Here is a 19931-nt window from a genome sequence, read left to right on the forward strand (position 1 = left end):
CTGAAGGCTCAGATAATGGTTAGCACTTTTTAGTGATGAAATATTCTTTAATTAGGATATGTCCATTGTTTTCTGGATAATGCTATTGCACACTTTAAATAGACTACACTATAGTCTAAACATCTTTTATATGCACCGGGAAACAAAGAAATTAGTGTGACCCACTTTATTGCAGTTTTGCTTCATTACAGTGGTTTGGTACCAAATTTGCAATATTTCTGATGTATGCTTGTAGTACATTTTTTCTTAACTGATTTAGCAAACTCTGTATTTTTTGCCATGTGGCCACTGAAGTCTCTGTTTAGTTAGTCAGCTAGTGATTGGAAAGAAATTTCCTTAAATACCTAGAACTGATATCTCTCCTAGTCTTTGTCAGTGGGGCTCTGTGCAAGTGTTGGTGCATGCCTCCAACACACAGCCAGGCAGTTTACAACACTGCCTTATCTCTCCTTTCCTGCTTGCACAGAGCCTCAAGGCTAGCCAAGGGTGGAGCGCAGGGCTTTCTCAGGTCTTTCCTGAGTGTGAATAGATCTGGGTATGTATACTTTCCTGGAAACGTGGGGGGCCATCTAGACGGTCAGAAATACATTGGAGTTTTATATATAGATGTATATCTTCAATATATTGCATGCAATATACGTTTATATGCATATGGTTTTATTTATATAACATACATTATATATATTTAATGAAATGTATGAAATACATAAATATTTCACACAATATATTTATATGGAATTTATAATTATATTTATTATGTTTTATAAATAAATAGATACATAAATATACTTATAGACATGATTTAACAGTGTTGAACTGAGAAAGTTCATAAGAAGATAAGTCTTATAAAATATGGAGCTGTGTCTATTTGTAACTATCACCAATTTGTTCTGCTCTCTGTTAATATAAATTTGTCCATGGCAGAATTATTTCAAGGGGTCTTGTAATACTCCCTCAAATCAGAAATTATTTCTACTTCTCATGAAACCAATGCCCTAAGACAGTTAATTCTGACTGGTTGTCTTGATAATTTTTGGGACTGGCCATACTATTTTAAGTGATGACTGGATCTTTAAACTGTATACATGCTTGTAAGATTTCATATTAAATCAGAAAAAAAATCCTTGGCATTCTGATTTCCTCATATAAGTAGGCAATAAAATGACCATAAATTTTCTATTAAAATAAAGATTTTGAGAATCTTGTTTCATTTAAATTCCCTCCAGCTCTTCTATAATGGGAAAACAAGACATTCATAATAAGAAACAAATTTGTACAAAATATAATTAAAAAAAGAACAAGAAAATTCTTAGTGGAAGAACATTAAAGAGCATATGAATAAATGGGTAGAAATCTCTGTCCTCTCCAAATTAAACTGCGATTCAATTCATTTCTGTGCAAAGGTCCCAGTGAACTTGGGAAGGAGATGAGGGAAATCTCTTTGAGTTGATTCTAAAATTCATCCCTAATGAGTCATCAGGATGGTGGTACCTCTGAGATCAACTTTCTTTTCTGTAGAACCTCCCATTCCAAAACAAACACTAGTAGATAGACAGGTAAAGGCATGCTGTGATCAAAGAGGTATTCCAATCACGATGTAGTAATGGAGGGAACATTTTAATGATTCCCACTTCACATGTACACAAAGAAGCAAAACTCAGGGATTATAGATGTTGACATTAAAAATGATCAGATACTTCAAATATACAAGTATCAAGTATAGAATAATATTTTAAAACTCTTCAGGTAGACATGGCTGTTGTAAATATGATAGGGAACCTAAGAATTAGAAAGAGGTGACAATTTGACTATCTATACATTTATAATTTCTCTAGGACAAAAGATTACATTAAGAAATCAAAAATAAAAACAAATTGGACAGCATACTAGCAACATATATGACCATACATAAGAATTTCTAAAAAAAAATTCTCTCTATATGTGCAGCATCACAAGAAGACAAGCATCGTAACAGGAAGCATGGACACAGCATTCTGTGACAGAGTTCTGTGAAAAACAACAAATGACCAAAACAAATAAAAAATGCTCAACCACACTAAAAATGAAAGTAGTGCATGTTAAAGCAGCCTTAAGTAAGACTCTTTGTAACTCTTAAAATATTAAATGTTTTTATTGTCTAGGTGTGATATATTAATTTTAAAAAGCAAGAAAAGGAAAAGTATACATACAATTAACCTAGTTAGATAAATAAAACTATATTCCAAAATGTACTCATCCCTGCATAGAAAAACTCTGGAGAGATATACACCAATGTTTATAAGCCACAAATACTTTAAAATCAGAATAAAAACCAACATAAAGATATGAGCATTTTGAAAAACTTAGTTACTTTCAAAGGCACTTCTTTTGGCCTTATGAAAGGCATGGAAAATAGTTATAACAAACCTTAGCATTAAAAAATAGTTAATCTGTGACATAAAAATCAAATAAATTCTTATTCACTCTTACTTCTTTTTCCACTGTGTTTTTCCAAAGTAGAATTTCTTCCAATATCCGTGATATCTGGAAAGTAACAGGTTGTGGTCAGATAAAAATAACTTACATATAAAAGTTACAAATCTTATGACAATTCACGTTGTGGAAGGCTTGAGTTTATAATGATATCTAATTATCTAAATGATATTTAACAGCCCTAGCTGGGTAGTTCAGTTGGTAGAGTATCATCCTGATACCCCAAGGTTGCGGGTTTGATCCCCAGCCAGGGCACCTATAAGAATCGACCAGTGAATGCGTACATAAGTGGAACAACAAATCGATGTCTCTCCTTCTCTCTCTCTCTCTCTCAAAAAAAAAAAAATTAAATGAATCAGATACATATTGATATCTAAAGTCTTTATTTCTCTGAGGCTTTGAAAAAACTCTTCATTACTTATGTATGTCAGTGTTCCTGATTCATGAAACAGGTAGGTAGTAAAAGTTATCCTGGTTTAGATCCCGCTTTATCCTGTTTTAGGCTTTAGATTGCTTAGTGACAATTAAATAAGATCTTATTTGAAAAGTTAATGAGAAACCACTATACAGTGTCTTTCTAAAACAATAAAATATTATTTTACATCTGGCTTCAGAGGCTTTGAATAAGAGATTTTTGGATGTTTGCTAGGAGACCAAACTGTAAGTTCTGCCTCCTCTACTAACTTAGCATCCATCAGTAGATGCTGGAGGGCAGCCTTCAAAACTATATGTTGAGTTTAAGAACAATTATCTGAGGTCTTGTTCCTGACAGGTAGCAGCACCATTTATTTGCCTTTTGAGGTCCTTTCAGGGTTGTGACACTGTTATCTTCCAACAGAAGAACACCTGGATTTCTTTGCTACATGAACAAAGGTGGAAGTCACTATATAAATCCAAAAATTGATACGCTCATGGAGTACACAAGATACTGCCATTTTTTAGTCAGTGTATTTCTACTACACCATCCACATAAAATCAACAGGATCCATTCTGTTAAACATGACTGTAATCATGATCTCCTGCCTTCCTGCTGTTCCCAAAAGGGTTAGGTCAAGCAAATGTGGAAAACGAGATTCTGACATGGACTGGATCCCTTGTTTTCTGATTTCAGACTCCTGATTTCAGACTCCTGACATCCTGCAGCCTGGGTCGTGTGACTCCCACCTTCATAACTGATGCACTCCCTGTTGGTGAACTGCTTCGTGTGGTCCTTGAACCCTGACCATCTATCACTGATGTCCTAAGTGTCTGTGGTACCTGCTGAATCCCCTCTACCCCAGGACCCTTGGGTAGCTTTACCCATATCAGATGCTTGGCTATTTTCAGTCCTTGCTTCTTGGCCTCTTGGCACACCTTTTGATACACACATGACACAGGGACACTTCTCATTTCCAAGTCCTCGGAGCTCTGCTCCTATGTTGTGATTTGTAAAAAATTTTAATTTGCAATTTTATTTTGTACCCCCTATCCTCCAATATCCTTTCCCCCTCATCTGTACTTCAAAAGATGGCTCAGCCTCTGAAATCTCTTTGTTGTTGCTCCTTATCATCTCTGTCCCTTCCTTTCAATCTGTTTTTTCTCTATTATCTTTTTCTCTTTGCCCCGACCTTCAATCTTTGTTTTTCTAGTTTTCCTTTATGTGCTTCTCCCATCTATCCCTTAATGGCATTTTTAACAAAAATTTGTATTTATTTATATGTGATGTATTTTTTCCAGAAATACTGTTACATTTATAAATCCATACATATGTATATATAATTATTAATTTTTGTAATATTTCATATAAATACTCTAAACTTTTGCCAGACAAATTTCCAAATGTTGGAATACAGAGAGTGACTGATTCTTTCCATTCACTTAACAAGTTTGTTAAGCTTCTCTCATGTTCCAGGTGCTCAGATGGACGCTGATGCCCAATGTAGGGTGGATGAATGTTGATAACAATGTAAGGCATACTGAAGTGTCAATGCTTGCCAATCTTAAGAGCAACCATGACATTGACACATAAAGAAGTGAATACATTGAAACTTGGATGTTAGAACACAGATTGCACAGAATACTCTGGAGTGGGGATAAGGGAGGAAGAACTAGTTTTGTTTGTGATGAGGCATCTCTTCCAAAGGATGTGTTGCAGAAGCAGGAGTTAGCCAGATCAGGGAGGAAAGGGACCAAGACAATAGCCCCAAATGGATGGAGAAGCATGGGCAAAGGTCTACATTCCACAAATATGAGGAGTTTCAGATGCCTGAATGTGCAATAGAAAAGTTAATGGCAACAATGATGATGGAGAAAGAGGCAGGAGCCTCGAGGTAGGTAGCTTTGAGGGCCACAGAGAGAAATAACTTAATCCTAAAGGAAAGTAAAGGACACTGAATTTTATGTAGGATAGCAGCATGGATATGTTTGAGAAAGATCAGCTTAGCTCAGTCACTTAGAGTACATTTGGTGGGACCAAGATTAGAAGCAGGAGGACAAGTAGCAGCTTGTAGCTCTAGTTCCAGTGAGAAGGAAGGTAGATATTGATTGGTGACAGCATGGCAATGGACAGGGTGGAGGCACTTGAAGGGAAGAATTCATAGAGTTAGGTTACAGAAGGCTGTGTTGATTCAGGAGATGGTGATGTCACTGACAGCTCTGAGAATATGAACTTGAAAGAATAGGCAAATGAATAGTGTGTTCTAGGGCTAGAGAACAGGAAGCAGTTGCTGGTTTTGGGGAAAAAACGATGTGCTCAGTTTCAGAAGTGTTGAGTTTCATATTGAAAGACATGTAAGTGGAGAAGGCTAGGGCCTTCAGGACCTTGACCAGAGGTCTTTCGGAAACTTGGATGAGTGAGTTTAGAAGTTTAGAAGACAGGGCTGGCCTGGAGATGTACGTTTAGGAACCAATTAAGTTGTGAATGCTGATTGAAGCCTTAAGAGTGGATGAAATGCCTGGTGAGGTCTCTAGTAATCTGGGGTAGTCCCAGGGGCCACTTTATGCCTGGGGACACCTTACTCTGAAAACTCATTGCTAGTGTGAATCACCCCACGTGTAAATGTTGCTTTGGCCTTGTGGTCATCTCAGATCCCACAATTTCTCCATCTCCCTCCTCTCTCCCTTTGACACTGGCTCTTCTTCTCTACCATTTTTCTCTCATATTATAACCCTTTCTCTACACAGTTCTTATTGTGCCTTATCTAATTCCTCTCCATTTATCACTCACTGTAAGTACCTCATTCCCATCTATTTTTTCTATGCTTCTATCTCTGAATCTGGTTTTATTATTGAAGTACTCCTCTTTCCAAGGTCAGTTCCCTTTTGTTTCTCTTTACTTCCAGTGTACTTCTCTCAACCTTATCTTGATCCTCTGGCTGTTTTTACAATTGCAACCGTTGTCTCTATATTTTCTTCACTATGTTTGACTTCATCTCACAGATTTCTACTTTCATTGTCACCGTATGCCTGATCCTTTGACATTGACCGCACTATTGACTGCTATTTCTTTGGCTAGTTCCCGATGAGCTTTCTACGTTGCAGGTCTGTCAGTCAGTCTCGGATTTTATTACCATATTTCTACTGAGCTTCTGAGACATACCTTGAAAATCATTCCTCTTCCCCCACAGAAGCCCCCTCTGGTGATATTTGGAGTTCATGTTCACTTAGAAAAACTTGAAGCCTCCTTAGGTTTCTTTTTGTTTGGTGAACCCCAGCCTAGCTTTTCTACTCCTCCTCCTCAGTAACCTACCCAGTGTCACCCCCACTCAGGAGTCCTGTCCTTCTTTCTCTTTGGCTCCCTCAAATCGGATGATGTGGTCTAACTCTGTGCCCAGGTCTGTCTGTAAATGAGTGTGGGCTCATGTGCAGCAATGATTTGGGGGAGAGGTAGGTAAAAGAAGAAAGAGCTTTTCCTCTGTGCAGACAGAGGAACAAAGGTAACTGATAAGCAGTATCACAGTTGGTTTCCCCACATGCTCACTGGCTGGCGTCTCATCTGACTCTCCTCCTATATTCATATGAAGAGCTTTGAGTTCACAGGACACTGAAGGGAAGTAAGAAAATGACACACAACGGATGGAGACCAGGAAGCACACTTCAATGTGGTCATGCTGAATTATATTCACACCTCAGATGAGCTAAGGGGAAGTACACCTACTCCAGTGACTATACCTCACACACAGCACCCAGTTGTTGCCTCTCTACCTAGTCATACCTCATTCTCTTCTCATTTCTCAGTTCTTTTGCACATTGTTCTGACTTACACGTTTTCTAGCTCCATCATGTCGATTCTGTGAGCTTCTCTGTCCCTGATGTCTGTTTCTCTTTTTTAAAAATCAACAATGCTGTTAATCTTGGCTCATTTTGTAGTTCTCCATCTATTCTTTTTAGCTTATTATTCTAGGTGATATATATATATCATATAGCAGGCTCTATTCCTACCTCTTTGTTTCTTTATGATTTTCATTTCACCTTTCCATCAAGATATATATATATATTTCAGCATCCATACCAATATTGATTGTTATATACCTACTTATAGATACATATATGTGTGTGTATATATATAGATATATACTCACAAACACCCGTATTTATTTATTTATTTATTTATTTATTTATTTATTTATTGTTGTTAAATAAGTTTTCTTGTGTCAGACACCCATACATTCCCCTGTCAATTGCCCCTTCTACCTCCTGAGATCCCTTGTACCTCCACTTTGGACGTGGATCATGTTACATACAAAACCCACCCTTTGTAAACATTATAAAACTTGTACATCAATTTCCTCACCCCAAAAAGGGGATATCAAGAGTTAGCCTGCCTAAATCTTAAGGATTTTGTGATGACAGAGTGAGATCTTGTTTGCCAAAGTACTTTAAAATAACATGATGTAACCCAATTACAATATGATAGAAAACTATGCTAAAGTTTGAGAGTGATCTGAAACTTTTATTTCTGTCTATAATTACATAGCAGAACCAGTTCTCTATTGAGATTTTACAATTGAAAATGATATTGATGTTAATCAATACATTACTATTAAATGTCTAAGATCTTAATCTAAGCAGGCACGAGAGTAAATATTAAAAAAGGTGTCATCATTTTGGTAGTTATTTCTTCTACAACAGAGATACATAATACATACATTTAGTCGATGGGGCTCATCTCATTAAACATGAATTTATAGTAATTTCCTGCCTCCTTCCATTTCCTAGGACACTGAAAGGAGTTCCCAGGAATAACTGGGCACAATGTCTTCAAGGTGCTCAGAATAAAAATGCATCTGGAAACAGTTTTCAGTTTTGAGATTCCTGACATTCGCAGGCCAAGGCTTGGCATCTTAATCTTCTTTACCTGACCAACTTCTTCGAGCTGAGTGCAAAGTTTCCTGAGGCTGTTCTTCACTGTTCAGCTTTGGAGAGTCACCAGTGCTGATCCCTGCAGAAAGAGAAAAATTCAGTAGCAGTCTCGCTCCGTATCCTAGGAACCAACTCAGCACAGAACCAACAGGAATTGGACGAGGGAGGCTTGTGTAGCAGGGGTAAGAATGTTGTTACTGCCGGCCCACCCTGGGGCTCCATCAGACCTGTTGGTCAAGGTGGTTCCAGGAACCATCCCCAAGGACAGGGGACAACTTTGTTATGGAAGGCACTCCCTTTTGTCATCATTTCTTACACCTTTTCCACTTGTCTGCACCTACTTCTTCTGCCTCTACTCTGTTTCTTATCCAGGGGAACAGTGGAAGCAATATTTTCAAGATGTCAAATCTTCCATCAGCTGGGCCCTCAAAGATCATATGGGGCAGAGCACCCCCTCCACCCCCCACCTACTTTATCCTTTATGTGAGCGAAGAATAAAGTTGGATTGCTCTTGTGTCATTGAACTTTTATACCAATTAGCCAGCCTACCCAATGCAAAATGTAGAGTGTGTATCATCTAAAATCCCAACAAATTACTTTTTAAAGGGATATAACTGAAAAATTGACTGAAGCTTTTGTAGCAAAGAAAGCTACTTGTTTCATCAAGAGTTTTAATTGTTCTTACGTCTTTTCTTATTGCTCATCCCGCAAGTAGACTGGTTTCCAAAATCCAGAAAATCTAGGAGGTAAAGGAAAACACAGTCAGTAATCCGTAACAAAAGCAGTTATATCTTATGACTCCTCTCACTGTAGAAGAATCTGGAACATGAAGATGTGGTGATGATTATTTCTGCCTCTTCCCATCTACAGGAAAAAGATCATTATAAAGTGAAGTGAATACCCACGATCCCTTAGTCCATATGCAGAATCAAAGAAGTTTTGAAAACCGACATTTTTCATAGATTTGCAGATAATGAATTTGGCAGTGAATCTGGACTTAGCTGCCATAAGTCTATGTGAACTTTTTAATTTATTGCACTTGTGAATTCTTTCAATTTGCTAAAGGAATATTAATATCTTGTAGCATATTATAAAACTGGATTTTGCCCCAGAAGCTATCGGGGTGTTTTGTAATATATAGGATATAAACTGCAGTGTCTTTTTAAAATTATAAAATATTGTGTTACCTCTGGCTTCAGAGGCTTTGAATAAAAGGTTTTGGATGTTTGCTGGGAGTCCAAGCTGTATGTTCTACTTCTTCCACTAACTCAGCATGTGTGATCTATAAAAGATTGTTATATGTTTATTTATGGGAGTTACCCCATCTGTGGAATGAGGGGAGAAACAGTCATCTGACCTACCTTGTAGGTTGCTGTAAATGTAAAATAATATATATATATTTTGTAAAACCACTTCGGAATATCACTTTATAGGCAAATGTCACACTGGGGGTCATCTGTCAAAGGCTATAAATGAAATTTTATGGTAATAACCAGAGGCTTTTTCTTCTGTCGATAATGAGAGAGTATGACCAAAGTCTATGGAGGTTTGAAGAGGGTTGTGACGAAGTTGACCCATAGCTGGCTGTCCCACTTTCTCTGCTCTCTGCAGAAGAGGCGGGGAGTAGATGGACATCACTATGTGATCCACTGCCCCGGGGGATGACATGTCTCTGAGCACGGAGTAAGGCACACTGCCGTCCAACTAGAGGCAGCTCGTTAAGACTGAACTATGTTTCCTTTCTTTGCAGTTTTCACAGTGGCCACATGAAATCAAGGCAGGACTGGGCTCCTGGGCCGTGTGGTGTGCTCAGAGGAACAGGAGCTCTGATCTCAGACTCCTGATGCCCGGAGCCCAGCGATGGCCGTCCTTACCCTCCTCCTCAGAATCACTTCTCAGTGCAGGGCTGCACACTCCGGGGGGCTCCTCATCCGCACTGGACTCCGAAAACCTTTCATGACTTCTCCCTGCAGAAGGAGCAGATGTCCCTTGAAGGTCTCAGTGTATGACAAAGAAACCAATAACAACAATCACAACAATCACAACCACAACTACAACAACAAAAATGTGGGAAGCTCCGAAAACCCAGGGCTAGAATGTCCCTCCCTCAGACCTCCATGATCTACTTTTTATGTTCATGGGACCTGCAGGTCAGCGTTTTATCACTCACTGTCCCCTGAGCCTGGGGCAGAGATATTTCATCCCTGGTGGGCATCTCTGCTTCCTCTTGGCCCTCTGTTTTCTTTTCCTAGATCCTCTTTCTCCTTTTTTCTTGTCTCTTTATGGATCTGTTGTTGTTTTTGTATCTGCATTCACATTTATTTTTAGCTCTGCTCCTCTCCCAGAGCTGTTTCGGAAGTCTGATATTAAAGAAGGCAGATCTCCCACTTGGCTGCTTCCCAGAGTAACTTTGTGAAATAGAGCCGCACCCTGCCACCGTCTGGTGCTCCTAGGAATGTTTACTTGAGAACAATCAGAATTCTATTGTGTTTGAATCTTTGACCTCTTTGTGTTTATACGTTACACCCATTAGCTTAACTTACACAAAAGTTAAAATCCAAACTGGCTAAAATTAAAGCAAATTTATATTTTACTTTGAAGGACTTTAAAAAAAAGTTGGAATGGCTAATTTTTAGAAAAGACTGTTCATTTATAACTATGAAGAGTTCTTAGGTGCTCTTACCGGTTATCCAAAATCTTTTCCTGCATGTAGTTGATTTCCTGAAATTCACGGGCCCTGAAAAGTAGGAGGGAAGAAATGTCTCTTTGTACACAACAGTCTTACAAATTCTATATTAAATCACACAGCAGATAGGGTTTGCGATCATCTCATTCCTGAGATGAGCATTTTCCTTTTTCTCTCAACTGAACCCAGCTCTGGTGCCCAGGGTCATAATACTGGGGTCCTGCCCAGCTCTCCCATTTATTCTCCATGTGAATTTGTAAATGACCTTCAAACATTGCTTTCTCCAGTGTCCTCATCTATAATGCTGGGATAACCTAGGTACCCTATTTCCCTGTTAAGGTTTTTGTGAAAACAAAATAGACCTTCATTCATAAAAGCCCTGTGAACAACCACAATGTAAACTCATGGTTTGACTATGGTTTGAGTCTGAGAGTAGTTGGGCTGAAGCTATTTCTCTGTTAATGATTAAATAGCAGCACAAATTATTCTTTGAAGACTTTTGAAGTTGGAGACTAATGACAATATTGCCAGCAAATACAGAAATACTGTACTTACTATGCTCTGTAGAATGCAAAGCAAGTTGCTGGAAAATAAGTATATTATTTCAACTCTTTAGTATTAATAGATAAGAGAGTGTATAGTAAAAAGTATAATTTTACTAGAATATTTTTGCTACATTTTCAACATATTAATTGATTGTGCTCATCAAGGTAAACAATAGTTATAATGCCATTTCCCAATAGAGGGAGAGAAGTGAAATGCAGAAAAGGATGACCTAGAAGTAAATGAATCCATCTACATGGGGAATATCAGAATGAGACTCATCAGGAAACAGAGCTCTGGGTTTAGACTCTAGGTATTTTTCATACAGGAATGCCGTTCTAACACTCTTACGTGGTGCAGTCTTGGTTGCTGAGCAGGTGGCTTCTTGGATGTCTTCTTCTTCGCTTGATTCTAAGGAGTCAAGGAGTCAAGGTTATTGATCGTTGCACAAAGAAATAGCATTCTTCAGGTGTCTCAGCATGTGGCCACGGAAACAATTCAGCAGGAAATTCCCTAATAAAACTTGGCAAAATCTTGAAAGCCCATGTGTATCCCAGTCTGCACGTAGACCACCTGGTCTGATCTTCTAAGTCACCTGCCTTGCAGGGTAGCCATGTTCTGTTTCCTGTCTCCAGAGCAGAGACACGTCACTGCCCTGTTTGACACTTACCTCCCTACACATCTCCCTCTTCCCCATCTTCCCCTTTCTATTGTCATTTCACACTCCCTTCATCTGCGGCATCTCATGTGAGGAGACCTTGAAAATCTTATGTTGAAGGTGGAGGGCCTCCTCTCCACACTCTGGTGCCCTTTGAACTGTTTACAAGGCTGAGAAATAATCTCCTCTTGTGTCGAGACAGAGACCTATGTTGAGACCACCTTTTAGAGCAGTTTGTCTACACTAAGACAAAAATGAGAGGGTACAGTCTTGAAAAACTGAAGTAAGTTTACATTTTACTTTGAAAGATCTAGTAGAGCAATTAGAATAAACATATTATTTAAAATATTGGTCTTTGCCCTGGCTGGGTGGCTCAGGAACATCATCCCATGAGCCAAAAGCTGTGGGTTTGATCCCTGGTCAGGGCACATACCTGGATTGTGGGTATGATTCCCAGCTGGGGTGAATGCAGGAGGCAACCGATCGATGCTTCTCACATGGGTGTTTCTGTCTTCCTCTCTATTCCTTCCTCTCTCTGTAGAATCAATAAAAATATCCTTGGGTGAGGATTAAAAATAAAAATAATAAAAAATAAAATAATACACTTGACTTTGGAACAGGAAGATCAGGTAAAAATTTTATTTATTCTTAGGTCTTTTCCTAGCATGTTTTCATAAATAAGCGTGTTTCTAGTATCTTCTGAGAGAGTAGGAGGGGAAAACCAGTCACCATTCTGTATACTGGAGAGCTGCAGAGCTTACAACAACTCATGTTGCACACAGGATCGAGGAAACAACATTTTGTTAACTGTTTTGAGCTCTAGTTTTGCAAAGGAAATAATACAGAATCCGGGACATTAACCTTTGTCTTTCCCTTTGTCTCCATGAGACTTTGTAAATGACCATGAAAGACTTATGTGATCCTGTTTCGTTATCTAGAAACAAGGATAACAATATCCAACTTGCTTACCCCTCAGGGTTGTTGTAAAGAAAACAGTAAGATGCTGTTTGCAAAAGTCCTTTGAACAATTACTACATATGTCATGACTTGCTGAAGAATTCTATTAAATCTTTATATCTGTTAACACTAGAGAGCTGGATGAATTGTCTTCAGACATGTCTCAAATTTTGTGGCCAGATGACAGTGTGACCTTCCAATAAAGAGATATTAGGTTTCTGTTCTCTATAGAAATTATTGTAGAAATCTAACACTTTACAGGCATAGCAACTAATTAGTTAAAAAAAACACTTATCACTTCGCTAGCATATTCTTACTGTACAATCAATATAAGGTATGTATGTCTGCTAACAAGACCTATCAGTCCTCATATTTGATGAGACATCATCCTCAAAAAATGTTTATATGTTTATTTAATAATTATGTGTATACTTATTTATTGTCTTCCTATATTTCCCCAAAAAGTCAAGTAAGTGCAGAGAATGGGATTCCAGGATAAACCGGATCTGTTGTGCAGAATGAACTCAGAACGGATGCTTCAGGTTCCTGCAGCCCAAGCCTTGAGCTCCCATCCCTTTACCAGGCTCCCTTGTCACTGCTGAGGTGGAAGCTTCCGGGGGCTCGTCTCCATCACTGATTTCTGTGGAGTCGTCACTGCTGATCACTGCATAGAGGACAAAACCCCTCAGGATCTCCTGGTGGCCCAAGGAGCCCACAGACAGAAAGCCCCATGACAAGAGCACTAGGAAGACCTAGAAACTAAGTTAACTCAGGTCCCCCTGGTCTGTGCCCTAAGGTGTGTGGCCTGCAGGTTGCTCCAGGTCCTACACAGAAGGTGTGAGATTTGGGCACAGAGGGCAGCTGTGCCCGTTCTGCAGCTCTTCTCACCCCCACAGTCATCCTGTCTCCCACTTCCACCCTCACTGTACTTCTGATTCCCACCCCCATTCTACTTCAACTCATATCTTCATTCTACCTCTTACCTCCACTCTCAATCTACCCGCTACCTCCACGTTCATGCTACCTCTTCTTTCATTCTGTTTACTTTTTCACTCTCCTCTTGGCTCAGCCCATTTCCGCTAATTAAGCCTGTCTTTGTGGCGATGGTATCACTTTATACGTCTCTTTCTCTTCATGAGTTTCTTTCTCCTCCTCCTCTCAGAAATATTTTGGCTCTCTGATTTTCTTTCTTAAAACCTTATTTTCTGTCTTATTCGTCTTCTACCACCATACTTTACTTTCTTGCTTTAGAAATAGCCTCTCAGACATCAATAACTATTCATGCAATTTCTGTCTTTTGGTATTTTTCCAGTTCCCGGGAACCTCTTCTGCTAAACTCACAGCTAAGGTGCTGGTTCCCTCCTCTCCTGCCTACATGCTGCAAGGTCCCCTGGATCTCTTTGATGGACCCCGATGACATGTCCTAGACCCTTACCCAGTACCTGGGATTCACATCACACATTCTTTCAGTCAGTCTTACCTATTATGTCCAACGCCGGGTTACAGCGAGTCCTTGTTTGGGTTTGCTTTTCATGTTCTGAATCAAAAAATGGCTTTTCCTTCTTTATATCCACCAGATACACAGAGCAGGAATTTAGTTTGATTCTGTGGTTGGGTAACTCTGCTCCTGGACCAAATTGCAAGAAATAAAGAATTTCATTTGTCTCCCGAAAGGGAGTGAGGACCCACACGAGAATTAAGCCCTTCTCCCTGTTATCCCACTGCAGGGAGAGCTCCCCCACCCTCTCCTTTCCTGCTGCTCAGCTCTGGCCTTCCTTTGTGTCTCTCTGAACTCTGTGTTTTTTAGTTTTTACTTTCTTTTTTCACATACTCTTGTTCTTCTTTGATGATAATTTTTTTTTGGCTTTTTCAAAAAGAAAAATCATATTTGCAGTAAAACATACATGGATACAAATGGGCAAATCATAAATTTTGAATTATGACAGAGAAAGCATAGCTGAGTGAGCACCACTTTGGTGAAGACATAGAAGATGATTGTCACCCAGAAGCCTCTTAGGGAGGCTGCCACTAACGGTCCCCACCCGTCTGGCTCGTGTTGATCATCACTTTGACTTTTAACATCATAGATGATTAAGGATGCCAGTTCTGAACTTTATATAAATTTATATAAATTGAATCATGTCTTCTTTTTGTGTATCATTTGGTTGTGGGCATTTGGCTCATTTTCTCAACATTATGTGTTGTTTGTGTTTATTTTGCAGTTACAGTTGCCTGTATTTATTTTGCATGTTTATTTTCACGGGTGTACGGTATTCCATTATAGAAGTTATCCATTAAAAAATAAAATCAGCCCTGACCAGTGTGGTTTAGTTGGTTAGGTGTCATCCCATAAAGCAAAGTGTTGCTGTTCCAATGCTGGGTCAGGGCACATGCCTGGGTGCAGGTTTGGTCCCTGGTTGGGGCATGCATGAGAGGCAACCTATCCATGTTTCTCTCACATCGATGTTTCTCTCCCTCTCTTTCTCCTTCCCTTCACTTCTCTCTAAAAAAATAAATAAAATCTTAAAAAACCACTGAATGATTACACCAAACTGTTTTCCAAAGTATCTGCAAAGGCAGAGATTAGTCGTGCAAGTTTTTTTGGGAGGAAGGTGCATGAAGGGTGGGAAGACGCAGCTGTGGTGGGTGTCCTTTGGTCCCCACAGCGCAGGATAGGCCTGCGGCTGAGGCCACAAGACCATATTGGGTTTAAACAGCAGAGCCACCTGATCTGGTTTGAATTTTTGGAAGGCCCACTAAGCTGAAGTGCAGAGAAAGGACTGAGGGGAGCAAGGGAGGAGGAAGGAGCTCAGCAGCAGACAGTTCTACTGAAGTGAGAAGTGCTGGGGCTCTGGGTTAGAGTGAGTGTGCTGGGGATGGAGAAGAAGGGACAGGTTGGAGATATTTTGAAGTTGAAATGGGCAGAAGTGGCAAATAAAATCATGGTTGTTTTAACCCACTAAATTTTGGGGCTCTTCCTTACTCAGCAGTAGATAACTGATACAGCCTTCACATAGAGACATCCATGAGATCTCCCTGCCAAGATCTTCGGGCACTTGGTTGAATGAGCCTAGGTGTCAGGTCTGGGCTGGAGATGTGCGGTTAGAGGTCAATAGACCATAAATGGTGACTGAAGCCATGGAGAGGATGAGATGCCTGGGAAGGGGCCTATTTTTATCTTAGAGGGTTCTGGGAACATTTTTTTAAAAGATTTTATTTATTTATTTTTTAGAGAGGGAAGTGAGGGGAAGAGAGAGAGAGAGAGAGAGAGAGGGAGAGAGAGAGATATTAACGTGCGGTTGCCGGGGGCCGTGGCCTGCAACCCAGGCATGTGGTCTGACTGGGAATCGAACCTGCGGCACTCTGGGAACATTTTGATCACTGTGGACACCTTACCTTCTCGATGGTGTTAGGAACAGACCCTTGCGCCTTCTTTCCTGTGACTATTTCCTCAAATCAGACAATGCTTTGTCCTCTTTCTCTATACCTGGTCCACTCTACCAGTTGTTCATTCATTGTCCTTTACTCACCCTCAACACAGGTCTCCCTGTGCCTTCCCAAATTTTTCCATTTACTGGCATTCATTTCCTTCTGTACCTTTCTCTCTTCAGACTCATTTCCCACACACTTTTTAGCAATTTCCCCCAGCAGGGTCTAGGGTGATTCAAAGGTGGCGCCCAGGACACAAGGTGTCGAGAGTGAGATCCTCCTTATCTGTGTCCCAGGGTCACCTGACCTACCCTAGACCTGACGCTGCCATCCCCTACCTGAAATTTTAGTTTATCCTAACTTATGTTTCCTACTTTTTCCCATTCTATCCTGCTCCTTAATTCGTGATGTGCCCTGTGTACACTTCTTCTGTACCGGTTTTGTCTTTCCGTGCATTTTCCTGATCTCAGGCATTCAAATCATCACCCAAATTCTTCCCCTGCGTCATGTCCTTCCATTTGCCACTTCATTTCTAAAAGTCCTCCACCTGGGCCTCCTTACTTGAAAATCTAACCAGAAGCATCATCACCCATGACTTCGATGTTTCAGTTATAACTTCTAAAAATGAAGTGCAACTTATTTCTTTTCACCAACTCCGCAATATGGCCCTGTTTGGATTCCATATCAATTTATGTGAACTCTGTCTCACTCTTGTATTTTGTTGTTTGGTATCTCCCAGTGTACCCCCTCCATAGTCTTTCTCTTTGCCTTCTCCTGTAGGGACACCCCTCCACTGGAAAAATGAGCTCTCTTTCTCCCTGACCTCTCCCTCCTGTTAAAAGAAGCCAGAGGCTATGCATAGGCTGTGTGTCCTGGGTGGTATTAAGCTGGGTGGGAAAGGCGGTTAGTATGCGAGAACAAAGGAAAGCTTTTGCACTTGTAGAAAAACAAAGATACACTTAGATCATTAGTAAGGTAGGTAATAATTACCTTCTTCATTATGGGGCAATGGGCTGGGTGTCCCACTTCTTGCATCTCCATTATTCCCTTCGATGGGTACTGGTTCATAGAATTCTGAAATAAAAAACATGGCCGCTGAGGTCCACAGAGCTTTGCTCTGCCCTCTTACCATTTTGTTGAACCTCACCAGCTTCTCTTTTCTGTTCCCGTTCCTGCTCATAGCCTGACTGCATATATTGCACCTTCATTCAGTGAAAGCGATTGTGCTTCATTGATTCCACGGCCAATCTCTCCCTGACCTTTGTTTCTGTCGCTCTTCCCCAGTGAGGCTCTGCTGCTCTTTGATCTTTGTCTCCTAGTTATTTCTGTCTTTCTTTATCCAGGTCTCTCTTAGGAATATAGCAGGCTCCATTTCTGCATTCTGTGTCTCCGTGTGATTTCCCTCTCTTTGTTAATGCATGCCTCCTTGAATTGTGCCTTCATTCTCTGCCGCCAGCAAGTACCCCTTGGCCCCTCCACACTCATCAGACCCAGCCACCCCGTCTTACCTGCTGGCTCAGACTCTTGGGCACGTTGTTCATTTGCTTGTCGGTTTGCGGGTGCATTGTTGTCATTGGTTGTACCATTTCTGTTCGCATTTATCTGTTCTGTTTCAGAGAGGTGCTCTGAGAGTCCATTTTCAGGTGGAGCTGTACCTAGACGATGTTTTGATTCACAGATATTTCATTTGCTCTCTGTATCAATCAGGGTCCAACAGGAAAATACAAAGCCCTCTAAGCCTTCAGAGCAGAGGGAATTTAATCCAGGGGATTAGTTACACAGTTGATGGAAGAGGTGAGATGTCCAAATGGAAGAAGGCAGCAACCCGAAGAATGGTGAACAGGAAGCTATGCCAGGGACCAAGGGTTAGGTCATGTGCCAAGGTTACTGGGTATGTAGAAGCTGGACCATGGCTGCCTGCTTGGTGGGAGGTGGAGTCATGGGAGATGCAGCTACTGCCAGAGCTGAGGCCCACGAAAGTGACAGCAAAACACCTGGCTTCTCAATTGCTTCCACTCTCCAAGTCTCTTGCTAGGGTCTCCCAGGTTAGGAACCCAGCAGGAAGCAGTAGCAAGTGAGCTGGCAAGCAAGTCTGCAGGGGTCTGTGGCCAGAGATAGAGGGCAGAGCAGAGCAGGGGATGATAAAGAATGAATCTCTGAGTAAACCACCCAGAACCTGTGCACCCCCTTCCCCACAGTGAACCTCTTCTGTGCATTATTGATTCCATTGATCCATCCCCTTCTGTCCCTACCAACCTCAGTAATTTATGAATGGACACATATTTTTTTCAGTGCAGTTTGGATCTTTTATTTAGTGCTATTTTCTAAGCAAAGCGATTTATGTGAAGTATAATTTAAATACCAATTCCCACAATTTTAGCATAGGACTTGTGCCATGGTACATGTTTCGTGCCACATCCACAGTTCCTTTGAGCCTTCTCTTGGTGGGGTTGGGGAGGTGGTTGAGACACAGCCTTTTCCTTTCCTGTGCATGTCACAGTCAACCATTTCTGCTGGGTCAGACTCTTGGATACCCTTATTGGTGGTTTGTTTGCATCATTTGGCATGTAGGTTGAAATTTCTCTATATTCATTGTTCACCCTCACTGAGATGCTTTGGGATCTCACTCCCAGGTAAGTTTGCCCCAGGGCCACATAGTGTGTTACAATGTCATTACCTCCTCCATCTACACCTTCCTACACACACAGACGCAGACACACTCACATCGAATCCCTTCTCTGCTCATTACCTGTCACGAACCCTTCCTCTCACCCCTCCCTGTTCCCAGCAGCTGCACTGGTAGGTACATGGCTAATTAGGATTCATACATTTTAAAATTCCACTTTTTGAGTAAATGTGACTTCCTAAAAGTATATCTATGCTTTCAATCACTCTGGAATTTTTTCTTTTATTAAAAATGTACTACTTTTGAACCTCCTTTCTTAAATAACACATTCCACGGAAGCGACAGATTATGCCTTCCATGGTGCAGGAAGTTCCCTGAGCCTCCTCCATGTCACTCATTTCCATAGGAGGGGCAAGGAATAAAGACATGAATTTATCATAGCCTAGTGTGCTTGCAGGTGGGGACCCTGTGGTCCTCAATTTATTTTCCTCAGCCTGAGGTTGGTATGGCTTTAATCACTGCTCCGCAGCCTGGGGGATAATTAAATCCACCATGGACATCTGTGAGAAAAGAAAATCCCACAGTTTACTGAAGTGGTTAATAGCTCAGACTCTGGACCAGATAAATAATGATAAATATTAAACATAGTAATATTAACAAGTGCAAGGAACACTGGTGAAGACCGAAGCATGACTGTGAATGCTTACACGACATAACTTGTTAAAAATCCATCCCTCACCCTGTGAAGTGGGTACTATGTTCATCTCCACTTTATAGATGACGACACTAGGGACAAAGACGGGGAGTCACATCTCCAGGCCACAGGGCAGCATTGGAAGCCAGGTGTGGGTCAGCAGGCCTCCTGCTCGGACACTGCCCTGTGGCAAGGTTCAATCCCTACTGTCGGTGTCTGAATTTGCAGAAGCAGCCCAAGTCTCTACAGTGATTCTTTGTTCTCTGAAAAACCCAGATGACGTACCATCATTTTAAGTGCTTGAGAAGATTACATAAAATATTGTCTGTATTACTGTAAGGGATATTGTGACTGATTAGAAAATTAACTTTCTATGATCAATGTCTTAAATTTTATTAATGTCTTAACACTATTAAGAGTATTAGAGATTAAGGGAAGGTCAAGAGTTGTAAATGGTAGTTATTGGTCGCTAAAGTACCAAGGTGTTTTCCTAGAGTCTGGTCAGGTGTTTGGTGGGCAGCTCCTG

General features: G+C 40.6%; 1 protein-coding gene across 1 annotated transcript in view; it reads right to left on the reverse strand.

The window, feature by feature from the left end:
* SP100 (SP100 nuclear antigen) overlaps positions 1–19931 on the reverse strand; it is a 77120-nt gene that overhangs the window by 24289 nt on the left and 32900 nt on the right. The window contains exons 6-15 of the mRNA XM_036025004.1: positions 17594–17740; positions 17076–17159; positions 14137–14283; positions 13237–13320; positions 10496–10549; positions 9687–9779; positions 8498–8551; positions 7808–7891; positions 3772–3885; positions 2470–2523 (exon numbers count right to left, since the gene is read on the reverse strand). Coding sequence (XP_035880897.1) covers positions 2470–2523; positions 3772–3885; positions 7808–7891; positions 8498–8551; positions 9687–9779; positions 10496–10549; positions 13237–13320; positions 14137–14283; positions 17076–17159; positions 17594–17740 — 915 coding nt within the window. The remainder of the gene's footprint in view (positions 1–2469; positions 2524–3771; positions 3886–7807; positions 7892–8497; positions 8552–9686; positions 9780–10495; positions 10550–13236; positions 13321–14136; positions 14284–17075; positions 17160–17593; positions 17741–19931) is intronic.

The sequence above is a fragment of the Phyllostomus discolor genome, chromosome 4 (assembly GCF_004126475.2).
Source record: "Phyllostomus discolor isolate MPI-MPIP mPhyDis1 chromosome 4, mPhyDis1.pri.v3, whole genome shotgun sequence".
NCBI classification, from domain to species: Eukaryota; Metazoa; Chordata; class Mammalia; order Chiroptera; family Phyllostomidae; genus Phyllostomus; species Phyllostomus discolor.